The 15,286-nt window shown below is 47.5% G+C and overlaps 1 protein-coding gene across 3 annotated transcripts in view; it reads right to left on the bottom strand.

Annotated features, from left to right (window-relative positions):
• Nucleotides 1–7,452: 7,452 nt before the first annotated feature.
• Nucleotides 7,453–15,286, bottom strand: part of IKBKE (inhibitor of nuclear factor kappa B kinase subunit epsilon) — a 31,968-nt gene continuing 24,134 nt past the window's right edge. For all 3 annotated transcript variants that reach the window (XM_059717152.1, XM_059717151.1, XM_019477248.2), the window contains exons 17-21: nt 14,518–14,619; nt 12,352–12,448; nt 11,080–11,168; nt 10,206–10,277; nt 7,453–9,209 (exon numbers count right to left, since the gene is read on the bottom strand). In XM_059717152.1, coding sequence (XP_059573135.1) covers nt 9,176–9,209; nt 10,206–10,277; nt 11,080–11,168; nt 12,352–12,448; nt 14,518–14,619 — 394 coding nt within the window. In that variant the 3' untranslated portion in view covers nt 7,453–9,175. The remainder of the gene's footprint in view (nt 9,210–10,205; nt 10,278–11,079; nt 11,169–12,351; nt 12,449–14,517; nt 14,620–15,286) is intronic.

The following is a 15,286-nucleotide window of genomic DNA, read 5'->3' as shown; positions in this document are numbered from 1 at the left end:
TTCCTGGGACAAACTGTTTCCCAGAAACAAGGCACCTGTTTGCCTTTCAGTGCAGCAGGCAAGGGCTGGACAAGTCTCTTGAATACATTCGAGCCTGAAGTACCATCCTGCCCGTCCAAAGGAAGTCACCCGTGACAGGGCAGGAACCACATTCAGCTGCACCGTGGGGTCTGGACATCTGCCTGGGAGATACCGATCGCTGGAAAGGACTGAACGTACCTGTAAAGAGCTGTGAGGTTTCTTATTTCCACTAGCGAAAACGTACAAGTGCAAGTGGGCCGAGGAAACTCATTGAAGGTCTATCTGCTGCTGCAGCAGATTGCTGAAGGAATCTCTTGAGAGAGCCAACAGCAACTTCCTTTGAATGCTAAATGCATCTCTCATATCACTTGCCAACTAACAGCGTGTGCAAGAAGAGCCCCAGGACTTGTCCCTCCCTAGGTGGGGTTACTCAGGGCGTTGGTCGCCCGTTTACAAAGACCAGCTCACGCAGGGCTGAGATGTGTGGGGCACATTTGCTTCCTAGCTGCCTCCCGCCTGGGCGTTTCACCCCCAGGTCATTGTGGGTGCCTCTGCTGCAGCTGAAGCAGGGTGCGGGGGGCTGAGGGGACACAGCGGGCTCCACGGTCACAAGAGCAAGTTTTGGCCTCGCTGCAAACATCCGAGCTGATTTGGTCACTTGTTTCTATGGGAAAGGTTTCACTTTCAAAATGAAGAGATCAAGGGAGGGGAAGGGAGTTCCCCAAGTGCTTCTGGAGCCCTTTGGTTAGTAGTTCTTCACAGAGGAAATTCCCTGTGCAAAAGAACGGGCCATCCTTTATCCACATGGCTTGTGTGGTTTAATAGCACAGGCTCAGACCTAGGCTGGGGGAGGGAAGCAACAGGAAATTTCCCAGGGGGACATTCCCTCCCCTGGAAGGAAAGTCCCTCTGCATCACCCTCTACCTACGGGGCACGGGTGGCTGCTCTTCCAAGTCTGTGCCCTGATTTAGTCCTGTATGGTCTCAAGGGCAGGAAGCAGGACAGTCCACTTGCTGCCAGGCATGGTACTCAGTAAATGAGTAGGGTGCTCAAACAGAGGGGTTACCGTAGAAAATCCACATCAGTGTCACACGAACAGGCAGAGAGCAGAGATTTCCAAGCACGGGAAGGAAAGACCAGGGAAGTGATCACTTGGATGGGATTCTCAGATGTCCTCTGCCTTGGCCTAAACCTTCTTCCCATATAAAACACTAATGACTCCATACGAGCGATTCTGAAAAGCCCATCGAGCTTCCCCGGGAGATAAGGATAGTCTTGAGTAAAGCACGTGGCAGAGGGGCAGAACATCTGGGGCTCATTTCCAGCAATGCCGTGGATTCACTGCGACCGTACTCAGCTTCTGGCCTCTGTTTCCCTCTCTGTGGAACAGAGATGGCCAGGAGTTTTGAGTGGCTAAATCAACTAGTGTTTCACGAGTCCTCCTGAGCCTCTGGCTGCTACCGAAATGCCAAACGATGTCGTTCTCCCGCTCATCCCTGCGCAAGGCTCTCCACACACTTACTTATTAGAGTGCATCATACAGAAAAGCAACGATTCAGCAGCCTTTCAACTGCTGATATGAGCTCGCAGAGGGACTCAGCCTAGAGCAAAGGTCCCCAACCAGAGGCTCGTGGGCCACGGGCCCTGAGAAATCTTCTGATGCAGCTGGCAGCCACAGGAAATTAAAAGGTTATAGCGGAGGTCGACAGGGAGAGTACAGCCTGACGTTGCCCACAGCACGCTATTTGCTTCATATTATTGCCCTTTGGCCTGCAAAGGTTGGGAACTGCCACGCTCGAGTGATGCAAGTGCTGAAAGGCTTGTAAGGAGGCACAAGAGCCACGACAGCACTCAGGGGAAAACACGCTCACTTCTCGTTCCACGCACCCCCGGACTGGACATCTGTATTCCTACAAGCTCTGTTATGCATAAAAAAGGATACGGTTCCTGCACAAGAGAAACCTCTCTCTTTTCAGTCATCAGCAGTTTTAGATCTGCCAGGAAAGGCTGGTTAGAAATAGTGGTTAACCTACTCCAAGTAACACTTAACAACTAGAGCCTCTCAGCTTGACGCTGAAAATGCATGTGACAACTGAAGGATGTGTCACGTACACACGCACACACGCCCAAAGACATTAGAGCAGTTGATTTCCCTGTCAGAGATCCTAAGGACTAGGATGAAATCTTGCCAAAAAACAAAAAAACCCAAACAAACAAAAAATAAAAAGTGAAAAAAATAAATAAATGGATAGTTCATCATTGCTTTCAATGGGGCCATTGTCTCCCCAACGTCAAGAGAGCTTGAGGGAAGTCTTCTATATCAAGGGTTAATATATAAAACAAGTTAAATACATGGGGCAGGAGGATTCCTGTTAGATGAAGGGAGTTCCCTGTGCAGCTGCTGTTTTATGGAAATTTGAACAGGACAAGGGCTGTTAGGAAGGCTCTTAAGAAACTTTGCCAAAAATTAAACCTCTTTTTGCTCGAGCCAAACACATTCCAGGCAGAATCCCCACAGCTGGTGTAAATCAGCCTAACTTCATTGAAGCCCAGAGTAATAAGCCAATTTCCACTGCTTGGATTTCTGGCCCCCCCCGTTTCTGCAAGAGCGCTAAGCTGGTTTCAGGCTGATTGAAAAATAACGCTAGTTTATAAATCGAGAGATTCCCAGAAAATAATCTGTGGCTTTTTAAAAATATGGCCACGTCCCCAGTGCTTTCATGACTGTAAGTGGTTTGGGTTAAAAGTCAGGATATTTGAAAATATAATAAAAGGGGAAGGTTTAGAGTCAGTGCCAAATTTCCCTCAAAATAGACACACATGCATAGATATAGCTATATAGATATCGCTATATATATATATAGTGTATCTATATCTATATATATCTATATATATGTGCCTTTATTTATAGATATAGATATATAGATATTTATAGATATATCTATATATATATATATATCTATATATATATATAGATATATCTATATCTATATCTATATCTAGATATAGATATAGATATATATATATATATATAAAGGCATAGGAATACATATGTCCACATGTGTGCCTATGCCTTTGCCTCTGCGCATATATATCTATCTATATAGATATCTAGATAGATATCTAGATAGATATATATGCACAGAGGCAAAGGCATAGGCACACATGTGGATATATGCATATACACAATTCTTCCTCAGAGAGGCTCTACGGCTACTTCTTGATATGTAGCATCTAATACTACCATCCTGCCAAAAAATTTTTATTTAGTAGCGTTAGAACTACCTCTTATTACATACCCAGCTCCAAAACTTTCACCTGTTACAGGGTGCGGGGGGGACATTTTAATTAGAATGGTTCCCAGAGAGCGGCGCTAATTAAAATGCCGCAGCATCACGTGTTTAAAAATGGCCACAGGATGCTTTATATAAAGCTCATTTGATGAGCTTTAGTGAAGGCGCCCTGGCAGGCATTTTTAAACCCCGGGGGTCTTATACATGTGATGCTGCGGCGATGCTAGAGCGTTCTGATTAGAACACGGCGCAGATGTAATCGAGTCTGCTCCGACGCGTTATAATTCAAATGATTCAGAGCACGTATATAGGCACCCTATATCATATCACTTCAAGTTGCTTTCAGGCCCAGATTCAGTAACCACGGCCATTTACACATTCAGTGTCTCGTCTCTACAGTGCTCAGCTTGGCACAGCCAGGCCCTGGTTTCTGGGGGTGCTGCATACAGAAAGGTTTTAATGAAAACATCCAGGGGATGGAAATTGAGACCTGATGCCAGATGATGGATACCCCAAAACTGAAGTGCTGTAACAGCAGGACTCTGAGAATGCTGGTTTCAGGGACAGGAGAGTTGCGGGCATGCACACATGAGCAGGACCCCAGTTCATTATTTTGAATAAGTCTTTTCCTCCAGGGATAACAATTGTAAAAAGAAAGTGAAGAGAGTCAATGACCAGAGACTGCTGCTTAGTTTGCTTGCTCTAATGCTCTCCACCATGACTATGCATCATCTCCAGCTTACTACCTGGTATATCCGCCTTTCATCCCTTGTCATTTGCTTTGATTGTAAGCCCTTTGCAGTCTGTTTTCCAGGTGGATCGTACGTACGGTGCCTCACCCCCGATTCTAGATGCTCCCAAAATGCAAGTAGTTATAATGAAGAATAAACAGAAAGGAAACGAAATGGAAAACTCCCTGTCTTGGTGTTCAACCCTGCTGTTCAATCCCGATTATCCCAAAGAGGGCCCCCCAAAAAAGTCCTTAAAATCCTTCCTCAAGTGCCTGCTCAGGGGTTGGGTGGGCTGGTCTGAAATGAATCCCGTGTCAGCCAGGACCGGGTAGCACCCCTATCCCTTCCTCGGCAATAGCAGCTACAGTGCTTCACTCTCCTAAACAGAAAGCAAACCAACACATCAGATAACAGCACCAGAGGCTCATCCACACTGCGAAGTGATTCATTTCTCTTCAGGCTGACGCCGTCCTATTGTCGGCGAGTGAAGGATATGCTCGTGGCTTTGAGTCGGAGCCTAAGCGGCACTTTGGGAACATTCAGCTTTTTTAAATCATAATGACAAAGTGACCTGTCAGGCTGCCGGAGCCCAAAGGAGGCAACTGCTTGAAGGATGTGAGTCAGCATCCCGAAACCGAACTACTTGCTCCAGAGGCTGACGTCTGACGGGGGGGCTGAAGGTTTATCTTTTAAAGCAAATAAGAAGTTGGGCAAGGGGAATGCACTGCAAGGGGCACTGGAGGCAAGGTGAGGATGAGAAAATAGCAGGTTGTTCGGTTTGGGTTTTTTTCAGAGCTACTGGGGCAGTCCATCACTCTCAGCATCCTTTCAGGTACGCCTCTGTAACTGCTTTTCCTTCTTTTCTTTCTGCACGTGGAAGCAGCTGATTGCCGGGAAAGTCTGAACCGCCGTGAGCCTTTTGCACTTTCTTCATCAGAGGGTCTTCACACACTGACTCAGTGCTCCACCAGGCAGTGAAGTACTGCAATCACTGCGCAGGTGGGGAACTAGGAAGCACAGGGCCATTACTCCACATGACGCTACAAATGCACTCGAATCCAGGAGTCCTAGCTTGCTGCTCCCTTCCTCCAGTGCCAGGAAACCAAATCCAGAAGCCCCCTGCTCTAACCATTGGATACTGCTTCCTCCTGTACCTGGAGGAAAGCTGCTCACATTTTTCAAGTGCTGCCGTCTTCATTAAGCAGCAAAAAACAGCGAGACACCTTAGGAAGGAAGGAGGAAATAACAAATAGATTTAAGCTTCATATCAAGCTGCCTTCCAATAACAACGTGTTTCTTTTTGAAAGAGTTCATCTCAGGGAGCTGACGGAGAAAGCTGACCCCGTACCTGAAACGCCCAACCTGCCCCGACAGGTAACGCAGCTCACGCAGGCATTCGGTTGACAGAGCGCCCGCGACCACGAGGAAGCTACATCTTAAAGGAAGGGGAGCCGAATCACCTGCCTTGCAGCAGGAATCCAATGCAAAACCTATCTTTAATTGTACGACAGCCTCAGCAGCACCCTTGAGTATACATACAACCTGAAAGACAGCGAGCCCAAGACAGCTCCCGCCCCACAAAACTTTGCAAACCCAACTGGAGGCCCAGAGCCAGGAACCAAAACCAGACTCCCAACTCCCAGTGCGTTTTCCCCACTGTCTCGCTGCTCACCATAGCTGAATGACTGCAAATGGCAGTCCCAGAAGACCCGCCAGCGCGATAAGCCTGCCTTTAGCACTAAAGGCTCATTATCACCCTATAGGATGCATCAGCAGCATAGCCATCTCTCTCTACAATGAAAATTAAGAGTTGCTGAGTTGTCTGGGGACCTGGAGAGTGATTTATCTGTAAATCCATGTGTGCATTTGGGGGTGGGTGGCTGCCAGGGGAATTCTCTCCCCCTTCGAATGACCAGTTTCCTGGTTCTAAATGACCCTGTCTTAGACTGGGGCTGTATCCCCCTCCCTCCTCGACCATTTACTTCTCCCTTGATTATCATAGCGCTTGGCCCCATCTGCAGTTTGGAGACCTTTCCGTGGCTTTCCCTGCTCCCCTCTGCCAGGGTTTCACCCATAAATCACCGAGCAGGCAGATAGAAAACAGCGTAGAAAGGGACAGCGCATCTGACTCTCTAATCACAAATAGCTGCTTTTGGTGTCATTTGCTAGCTACACCCTGGAGACCCCAGGCTTCCTATATCACCGCTTGACATGCTGCTCTCGGCAGACAGCTGAGTCAGCAGACAGTCGCTGAGGGTTACGGCTCCTCATGAAGCCCAAGGTTAAAAAATGGTTGGAAATTTAGGGCATCGTATAAACCTTTGTGGCAAAAAACTGGGAACACCACTGAGCAGCGGGGACTTTGGATGGATCTGAGTTACCTGGCTAGGAAGCAGATGTCCTTTCTCCATGCATACAGCATCAGAGATAACGTCATACAGCTGGCCCTGGCTCAGTGCAAAACAGCCCTCTTTTCTAAGCGTGGCTCGCTCCTGCCGACTTCATGGACTCTCATTCCCCCTTTCTCCTCCATTTTTCCTTAGCAGAATATCTCATCTCTCCAGCCTATCAGCTACTTCATTTCTAGGCTCAGAAGAAAATATGTTTCTTCCCTTGCTTCATTCCTCTCCTGCCATTACAGCAAAGCCAAAATGTCAGGGTCCCACAGTCCTGGATTCTGTGGCCATCCCTATCCCAAGAAATATAAGTCTACATAGGCAAGGCAGAAAGAGGGTGAAAGGAAAGTCAGATGCATAAAGGTCTTGGTCCACTCTCAATGACAGCGTGAAGAACAAAATCCAGAGCTTCCAGGTCATTAAATCACAGTGCTCGTCAAGCCACGTTCTGCTAGCGGCCTGTCATTGAAAGGCTTTTGGACAGAAAGTTTATCCCATAATACAAGAAAGCACGAGATGTTTAGGGACTCAGTAACAGAACAGTCCCATTAGCGATACAGTGCACAAACAGTGGATTTCTCCTTTAAAAACACAGTTGCTGTTTATGTATGGCAGCACAAAACACCCATCATTCAGTCTGTCCCCAGGTGGATTTGTCTCCAGAAACAAGCCCAAGAATGACAGCCCCGATCCTGCCATCTGGTGCAAGAGGGAAGACCCCTGGGTCCAGCTGGAAACACGCCTGCAGCACCCAGCATCCAACTAAGCAGCACACACCGGAGAACAGGAGCCTGTGCCCAGGTCACGTGTGCACGTGCACGGCTGCGTCCAGAGCCAACGGGCACCGTCTTCCCACTTAAAGATAATACTTTGCTTTACTGGAAAGCTCCAAACGCACGCATCTCTGTTTCTAACCGGCAGCTTACTGGCACTGACCTGATTTGCAAAACCCAAGACACTTCAGCAGAGGTCTTATAAACAAGCCCCAGTAATCACTTCTGTACCAAGGTAAACGTTTATGTAACCATTTATTCCGTTATCACACACGTGAGTAAACACCACAGACATTAATAGGCAAACAGGGAAACAAATCCCATCTCCAAGTGGTTCTCCATACAAATCACACCCGCTCTTTGCATCAATTGCGTTTGCATTAGATGACAACGCTGCGTTTTCTGCACAGGGTGCACAGTGGGATCCAGATGAGCTGCAGACAAACATCTTGAGATATCTGGGGATTTGGCTAACCAGGTGCCGGGGACAGAGGGCCAAAAGGACCTCTCGACAGCATACAGAAAGGAAGGTGGGGGTAGTAGGGCAAGTGGTTCATCGCTCATTCAAATGGCTCACGTGTCTCTTGTTAAGCTTGATGAAGACTGAAAGCTTAGATCCAGGAAAGAAGAGATTCCTAATTGAGTAAGACTGAAATGTATATGGCCAGCTGCAAAAGCTGGTATAACTCAGTGTGCCTGCACCGTAGACTTGCTGAGTTATACCAGCTAAGGATCCAGCCCATCCTGTCAGCTCCATTAAGATCATTCCTTGAGTGCATTTTCTGTGAGCAATACTGTATTGGGACAACATTTTCAGGGAGCCTAAGCAACCCAGAGGACTTAATTTTATTTTCAAGAGTGACTTGGGCACCTAAGAACCCATGTTCCATCTTTTTTCAATAAGACTGACAATAAGTCACTTCTAGAAAGAGCATTTAGGTTAAGTCATGGAGACAGCTCCTGGGGGGAGGCGAATTACCCTGGATTCTTTGCTTGATGCAATGCTAAAGATTTTTAAATGAGCTTTTCAGTAAGAAGGCCTGAGCAGGGATCTCTGGGGTTTCCCAGCTGGAACATCTGGCTGCTTGCCATTTGTTTTCACTGCTTGGCCCAAAACAAAACTTACCCCTGCATCCATGTATGTAGATGCTTTTGGACAGAGCAGCTCACAGAAGTCGCGTTCAGGGAGCCTGCTTTGTGATTTGGGAGCACAGTCAATCAAGAGAGACAAGAAATGCACCTTCAGTCTGGCATCACTGAAAGGAGGGTGCGCATGCTCCGCCAGATGCATGCACAGATCTCACAGACCCTATGGAAATGCACCCAAAGGAGGGAAAGAGAAACCTTCCCTTCTTATACTCACCAGCATTCATGACACAAAAGGCCCGGGTGGAAATGAAGTAATGAAACAGAACCAGGTGTTCTGGCCCACACGTGATAGCAGCTGCACAAAAAAAGGGTAGCCCTCTTCAGTGCTGGGTCTGTTGAATCCTGCATCTCCTGGCTGGCACACTTGGACACGTTCCATACAGGATCGGGTCTTTGGTCCATCAAGTGCAGCATCCTTCCTGCACGCAGCTCACGCTTGACACCAGAAGGGGCTAGTGTTGAAGAAGTATATATGCAATGCGTGTGGGCATATGCAGCCTCACCCGTTTCATCTTATGGAACACAAACCCCTCGATATGGGATGAAGTCAGCGATGCCAGGGCAATAAGGAAAACGGAAAGGAATGAGGCTCCCATTTTAACCATTTTAGGGACATTGCTTGTATATTTGAGGGTTTGGGGCTTGCAGACCAGTTCACGAACTGTGCAAAAATGCTGCAGCGCAGAGGTAGGATAAAGCATAGTCTTATAAACACGAACATTCAAGTTCTCCATCAGTCTCGACCCAAAGTGTTAGAGATGTAAAAGATTTCGTGTAATTGCTTTAGCAGCTGCAAATCCACCACATCTCCCTTAAATACCTGGAGTGGGTGCAACCCCACGTAACCTGCAGGAACAAAATCAAGAGGTTTATTGTAGAAGTGCCCAAACCAAGCCACCAGGATTCACATGCCCCCAAACTCTGAGGTGGATCCTGAAACTGGAGCCAAACTTTGCAGCTTGAAATAAACTGCTCATTTCCGAAAAGCACTTGTTCTCTTCCTCCTTCATTCATAGACAGGTTTAAGGTGGCAACGTAAGGTCTAAAAGCCAGGCTGGGATTTAAAAAACCCCTCTCTCTTTAAATGCTAGACTGAAATGCACTTTGGATTCTTATTACTCAGAAGCAGCTGTGATCGCCAAGATGGCATCGTCTAGAAATCGGAGATTAAAGTCGGCCTCCAGAGCTCGTCTGTCTCACTGACTCAACTGCGCAGATGTCGACAAAAGCTGCTTCATCTGTTCTACCTTCATTTCCCTACCTGCAGGCAGAGGTTTAGTCGGTATTGGTAAATCACTTTTAGACCCTCGCGAAGGAGACCAGACAAAAGTGCCAGGTGCTTTCACTAATAATAGGGTGCTGACCTGACATCGCTGAGGGCATCTCACCTAGACTGTCTGTACAAACTGGTTTGAGCACTATGAGCAGGAAACGCTTCACCCACCATCAGAACGGAGCTACTTCTGCAGTGGAAACCAGGGTCTGCGTCACAGCTGAGTTACACAGGAGGAATGCTTGAAACAGCAGGGTGAACTGGCGGGTGGCGTTTATGATCGGTAGGGAAAATAACTTCCTTGTGCTGCTAGATCGGGGGTGAACTGTGTATGATTGCAATATCCCTGAAGGAACAGCTCTGTTGGCTGGCCTGGTGCTATCCTAGGCCTAAAACTGCTTTCTCGTCTTGCAGTACTAGTCAACACCACCATTGTTCCCCTGTTTTAATGCCTGCCAGACCATCCCACACACCTCCCAGGCAACAGGTTAAGCTCTGCCTACGTGGCGGAGAAGGTCAGTACGAGCTCCGATCGGCATCATTGCCAAACAGGAGTCACGCTCTCTTACCGTTCAATGATGCTGTTGTTCAACTGGAGATCACAAGTTACTGATTTCATTTGCTCCAGAAGCTCCTGCATTCTGCACAAGACACAAATAAGCCTCTTAGACACATGCCTCCTCCTGCCGAGAGGCCTGGGGGAGAGCTTCCTGCAGGAAGGCAGCGAAAATTGGCAGAGCAGATTAAGGAGGGCAAAGCACTCCCCAACTCCCAGGCCTCCCCATGCATTATTCTGGGTAGCAAGCAGCTACTCTGGAGTTCCCTGCCTTTCTTCTGAGAGCCTAAAAGGGCCTCCCACCCCCAGCCCTCCCTCATCACTGCAATCCTGTACACCGGCAGGAGGCAGCATGTCAGCTCTGCATGTCCCGAGCTGCAAACACATCACAGCCAGGGCTTCCAACAACATGGGCACATGCAAATAAAACACCTTCACTCCTCCAGTTTAGCACAACCCAGCTCTGCTCTGCTGCCTGAATTTAAACAGTCACATGAGCAGTCTATGTATAAGTGGTTCATAAACAGCTAATAAATGGTTACTAGGGATTTTAATTCCTAGCTCCTCAATTGTAGAGGTCGCTGACAAGTCTAAACAGCTTTGGCTGATGTGCTAACAACCATATGAAAACACACATGAAAAATTCACATGCTTAGGACATCTACTAACCAGTTATAAATGGAACTTAATTATTAAGTGCGACCGCAAACGCACACAGGGCTGGCACCCGTCCCTGGCATCAGCATAACACATAGCCAGGCTGTGGGGAAGCTTGGGTCTCAAGCCTATCCCTTTTGGACATCAGAGAACCACCTTGGCGTGAGGGATGCAGTAGGGACCTCTCTCATTGATGCCCAATCTGTTCCGGCTGCCTCCTACAAACTTACCTAAGTGCCATACCCTGATCGGTGTCTTGTGTGTAAACTGGTAGAGGAGCGGAAGGGACCTGGACTCTCTGTGGCAGCCTGTCCAAAGCCTGCAGAGATAAAGAGACTTGACGCTGCTGCAGGTGATGTGCTGTGCTCCTAGGTCTAAATCCCTGGGCAATGCCATGTATTCAACTCCCCTCCCGCCCTCAAAGCTGGAGCTTTTAAAGGGGATGTGGGAGGGTAAGTGCTGCAGGAGAACAATGTGTGGAGAAATGATGGTCGTTGCAGGCACCTCTCCCTGGAAACAGGGTAAGAACAGCAGATGGACCAGGACACATTGTTTCTGCATCATAAAGCATCCTAAAAATACAAGCCCGAGCCCCGTGTTCATCACTCCTGGTATTTCCTGTTTACTACAGTATGAAGCAACTATTGCTGCCACACAGAAGGCACTTGGGTCAAGATGCAGAGTCTTCCAGGGGAGATGAGGCACTACATTCCTAGCTCAATCCGAGATCAGGACGTGACACTCCATCAGCTACAGAGAAACCCAGCAAAGTATTAACAAAAGGCCCAACCATGCAGAAGCTGTGCCAGTCAGCCTAGGTGGTGGTGCCTGCAGGAAATCACAGATGGTGGCAGCATTTGAGATACAAGCCAAGTACTTCTACTCCCTTGGATCATTGCTTTGCTTGTTAGCTGAAACCTAATTTTCCACAAATCGCGGTAAGGTGGGACAGCATCAGAAGCCAGTGGTACGAGGGCAGGGATAGCAGCCTTCTAACCCAAGCCTTGGCGCGTAAGGGGGATCTAGCTGTTGCTAGACTGTGCAGACATATCCCAGGCTGGCATCAGCACTGCTGTGTTACTGTACACCTTATTAGTTCGCCCACATCACCACCCAAATAGGATCACCCTGCTTCTAGTCCTGAAGCTAGTATGCACAGTGCAAGCACGGGTATCTGCACGGCGCTATTTTGTGCCAGGCGCGCAACTCCCAACTCACCACGCGAGCTTGGGGAAGCCATTTTGGGGTCAAAGTTTTACACATGCTTAAATGACTTTGGAACCTCAATCCCACTGACTTTTCACAGCATCGCTCACTTCGCTTCTGCGAGCTGTATCTTTTCCCCATCTGTAAAACGGAGACTACTGCTACCACCCGACTTGCGCCAGGGAGACTTCAGGAGCACTTGGCAGATGACAAGTGCAAGGGAACAGCTGTATTAAAAACAGTCTATGGGTGATATCCAACTCCCAAGCAGATAAGATTTAAAGAAAGCACTGTACGTTATGGAGGCAGTCCCAGCACTCAGTCAGCTCCACGCAGCCTGCTGACAAGGAACTGTCGAGCTTCTTCAAATGTTTTTTTATCTCGCAAACTTTCCTGTTGGGGAAAACAGAAAAAGTCCAGTCAAAGATTTGGCAGGAATAGGGATTTTTTGGCTCTTCTTCCCACGCAATTGGCACGGGGTCACTAGACTCAGTACTAGCCCACACACCCAGGGTGCTGAGATCCCAGAATATGGCAGTATATACAGAAGCAGCAGCAGAAACACGCCCATTACTAACAGCTTCATTAGGGTGCTTCATGTCAAGAGTCTGTTGGCAGGTTTGTAAGCAGGGGGATAGAAACCAGTAGGGCCCAGTGCGATGGGACCAAGATCAAAGGAGCCATCTAGTGGACTTGGAGGAAACATCACTGCTATATAAAGAGGTTGTAATTAGTTTCGTTCTGGCTTCAAAAAACAAACAAAAAAAAACCAAACTTGAAGTGTGCAGTCTACCTCCAAGGCCAAAAAAAGACCCATTGCATGACAAAACCCAATCCACTAACTAGAACAAAACTCAAAACAAGGCAATTAAAAATGGAAGAAAAATAAAATTAAAAACCTCTCCGTCCTCAAAACAGCAAACCTGCAAGGGCAGAAAAACACACACAAAAATACCCTTCAGGTATTTTTAAGACACCATTACACAACTTCCAGTTTTGTACACTTAAGCCTAACTGGAATTTACGTGCTGGATGGACCTGGGAGAAAATTCCCACTGAAGGCACTGCGAGATGGGACCAGTATAAGAATAATGGATCCTAGCTTGGAGTTGAATACAAGACTTTCTCTCCCAGTCATTGAAACGCAGCCACTTCTGCGTTGCAGGACTGCAGCAAGGCAAAGTCATTCGACACAACAGACTTCACAACAGTGAAGGGAATCGGACAGACAGCAAGACAGGACATCAAGGCAGACTCTTGCGCCTATGCATGCTGTCCTATGCTCTTTGAGGTCCACCTCCAACAGACTAGTTCCACTAATGAAGCCTTGGCCTACAGGTTCCCCGAACAACAAATCTCATGAAGCTCTGCTGGCAGGGATGATGTAGTTGGGGCTGGTCCTGTTTTGAGCAAGGGGTTGGACTATGTGACCTCCTGGGATGCCTTCCAACCCTCATTTTCTATGAGTCTACTGCATCCTGGATGCCCAACCCAAGCCCCAGACAAATTTTAATACTAAAAGGCTATTAAAAAAATCCACATTTAGGTCTTGAGGGTGGGGGGAGATGCTCTACTTTACTTTACTCTGCAATTGAAGTCCTATCTCTGCAACAACTGCTTCTCCTAAATGACACTTTTTACTCTAATAAGCCAGTATGTGGCCTTCAGTCACACACAGCCATTTGTTCTTTGCATTATTGCCCAAATACCCTTTAGCATCAAGTCATTCCTTGTAAGTGGATCTCTGTCTTAACGGCAGTTTCAGCCCGATGCCATGAACCCTCCCGATCGCTGAATAAAGAAATGGACCTTCTGCAAGGAAGTGAAGGTGATGATGGTTGGCTGGATTTCTTTTAATGCTGCCCCATCCTGAAGTGGCAGGAGCAGGGTCATGGATATCAATCCTCTTCTCTGCTCCAACTACTCGCTTGCTTCAAAGACAGAGAATGAATTTCCCTTTCCTCTCCCCCAGTGCTGCACCTTGGTCCTGTGCTTTGCATTATTGAAAGTGAAACCTGTAAAGACTTAGGTGCAGGCTTAACTTCAAACACAGGCATAGCCCCGTGGCTGTGGATAGGCCTGTTCCTGGTGCGTCCAGGGAGGCTGGTGCAGGAGTAAAACTCCCCAAGAGCAAGTTATACTGTCTGCATGCATGCATCCCTGGGAGTCATTTGCTGAAGGCAAACAGATATTACTTGCCACATGCCTACTGGCAAGGAACAAAAAGAGTCTCCTGCTGAACACAGCTAGCCTGGGAGAGCTGCAACTCTGTCTATGCCTCACTCTGGTATCATTTACATCGCTATAAAACCTACCTAAGTCACCCTGGGGTAAGTGTTCATCTCCGTCCGCATCACGGAAAATGCCACGTAGCTTGCCACGGACATTCAGAATCCAGGCACCTTGTATAAAACCCAGGGATACGACTGAAGAAAGGCTGGTTTAATGATCCCGGCTATTACCTCATTCTGTTTCCATGACCACCCAGGACATCTTGATATTTCTGTACGCAATCATCCTGGAAAATTGATATAACTTTTCTTGCTAGATGTCCTAGATTCAACCTAAAGATGTTGGGAGAAAGAAGAGGAGGAAGAAGGGAGTGAATGGTATTTCCCTATAATAAACCATGTTGAGGTAACACAAGGGTTGAGGGTGCAGCAACAAACAGACAACACGTTATAGGAAAAATGGCATACAAGGGAGATTTTCCCCTCATGCCTTCTATATTTAGGAGCACAAGTCACTGAAACCAACACAACTTGTGCGTTTCAATGCCTCCAGCACTGCTGAAAACCTCAAATTTCAAGTCAAGTTTAATGTGCGTGCCCCTGGCTTCGTTAGGATAAAAATCAATAGAGGGTTAAATTCTGCTGTTCTAGGCAAGCGTTTAAAAACGTGCTCAACTTCAGGCATGTCGAAGGCCCCTAGGTTTCAGTGAGATTTCAGTGGAGACTTTAAAGGCGCAAATGCCATTTAGGCATCTAAGTCCCACTGTAAGTCGAGCATAAGCTTAACAATGCCCCTGAATTGGGATCTCTGTGCATAGCACAGGCACTATATCCTTGGGGTTACTGTGGTCAGTTTGTGCCATTATTGTCCGTTATCATTTGTCGGTACCGTGAAAGCTCTCAAGACCACAGTAGGGATCGGGCCCATTATAGCAAGCATTGTACATGCACGTAATTAAAGAAAAAAAACAACAAACCATCCCCACCCCAAAGATCTTAC

Source organism: Alligator mississippiensis, chromosome 14 (genome assembly GCF_030867095.1).
Source record: "Alligator mississippiensis isolate rAllMis1 chromosome 14, rAllMis1, whole genome shotgun sequence".
NCBI classification, from domain to species: Eukaryota; Metazoa; Chordata; order Crocodylia; family Alligatoridae; genus Alligator; species Alligator mississippiensis.
The sequence above is the reverse complement of the archived record's forward strand: the minus strand, read 5'-3'. Positions and strand labels throughout refer to the sequence as shown.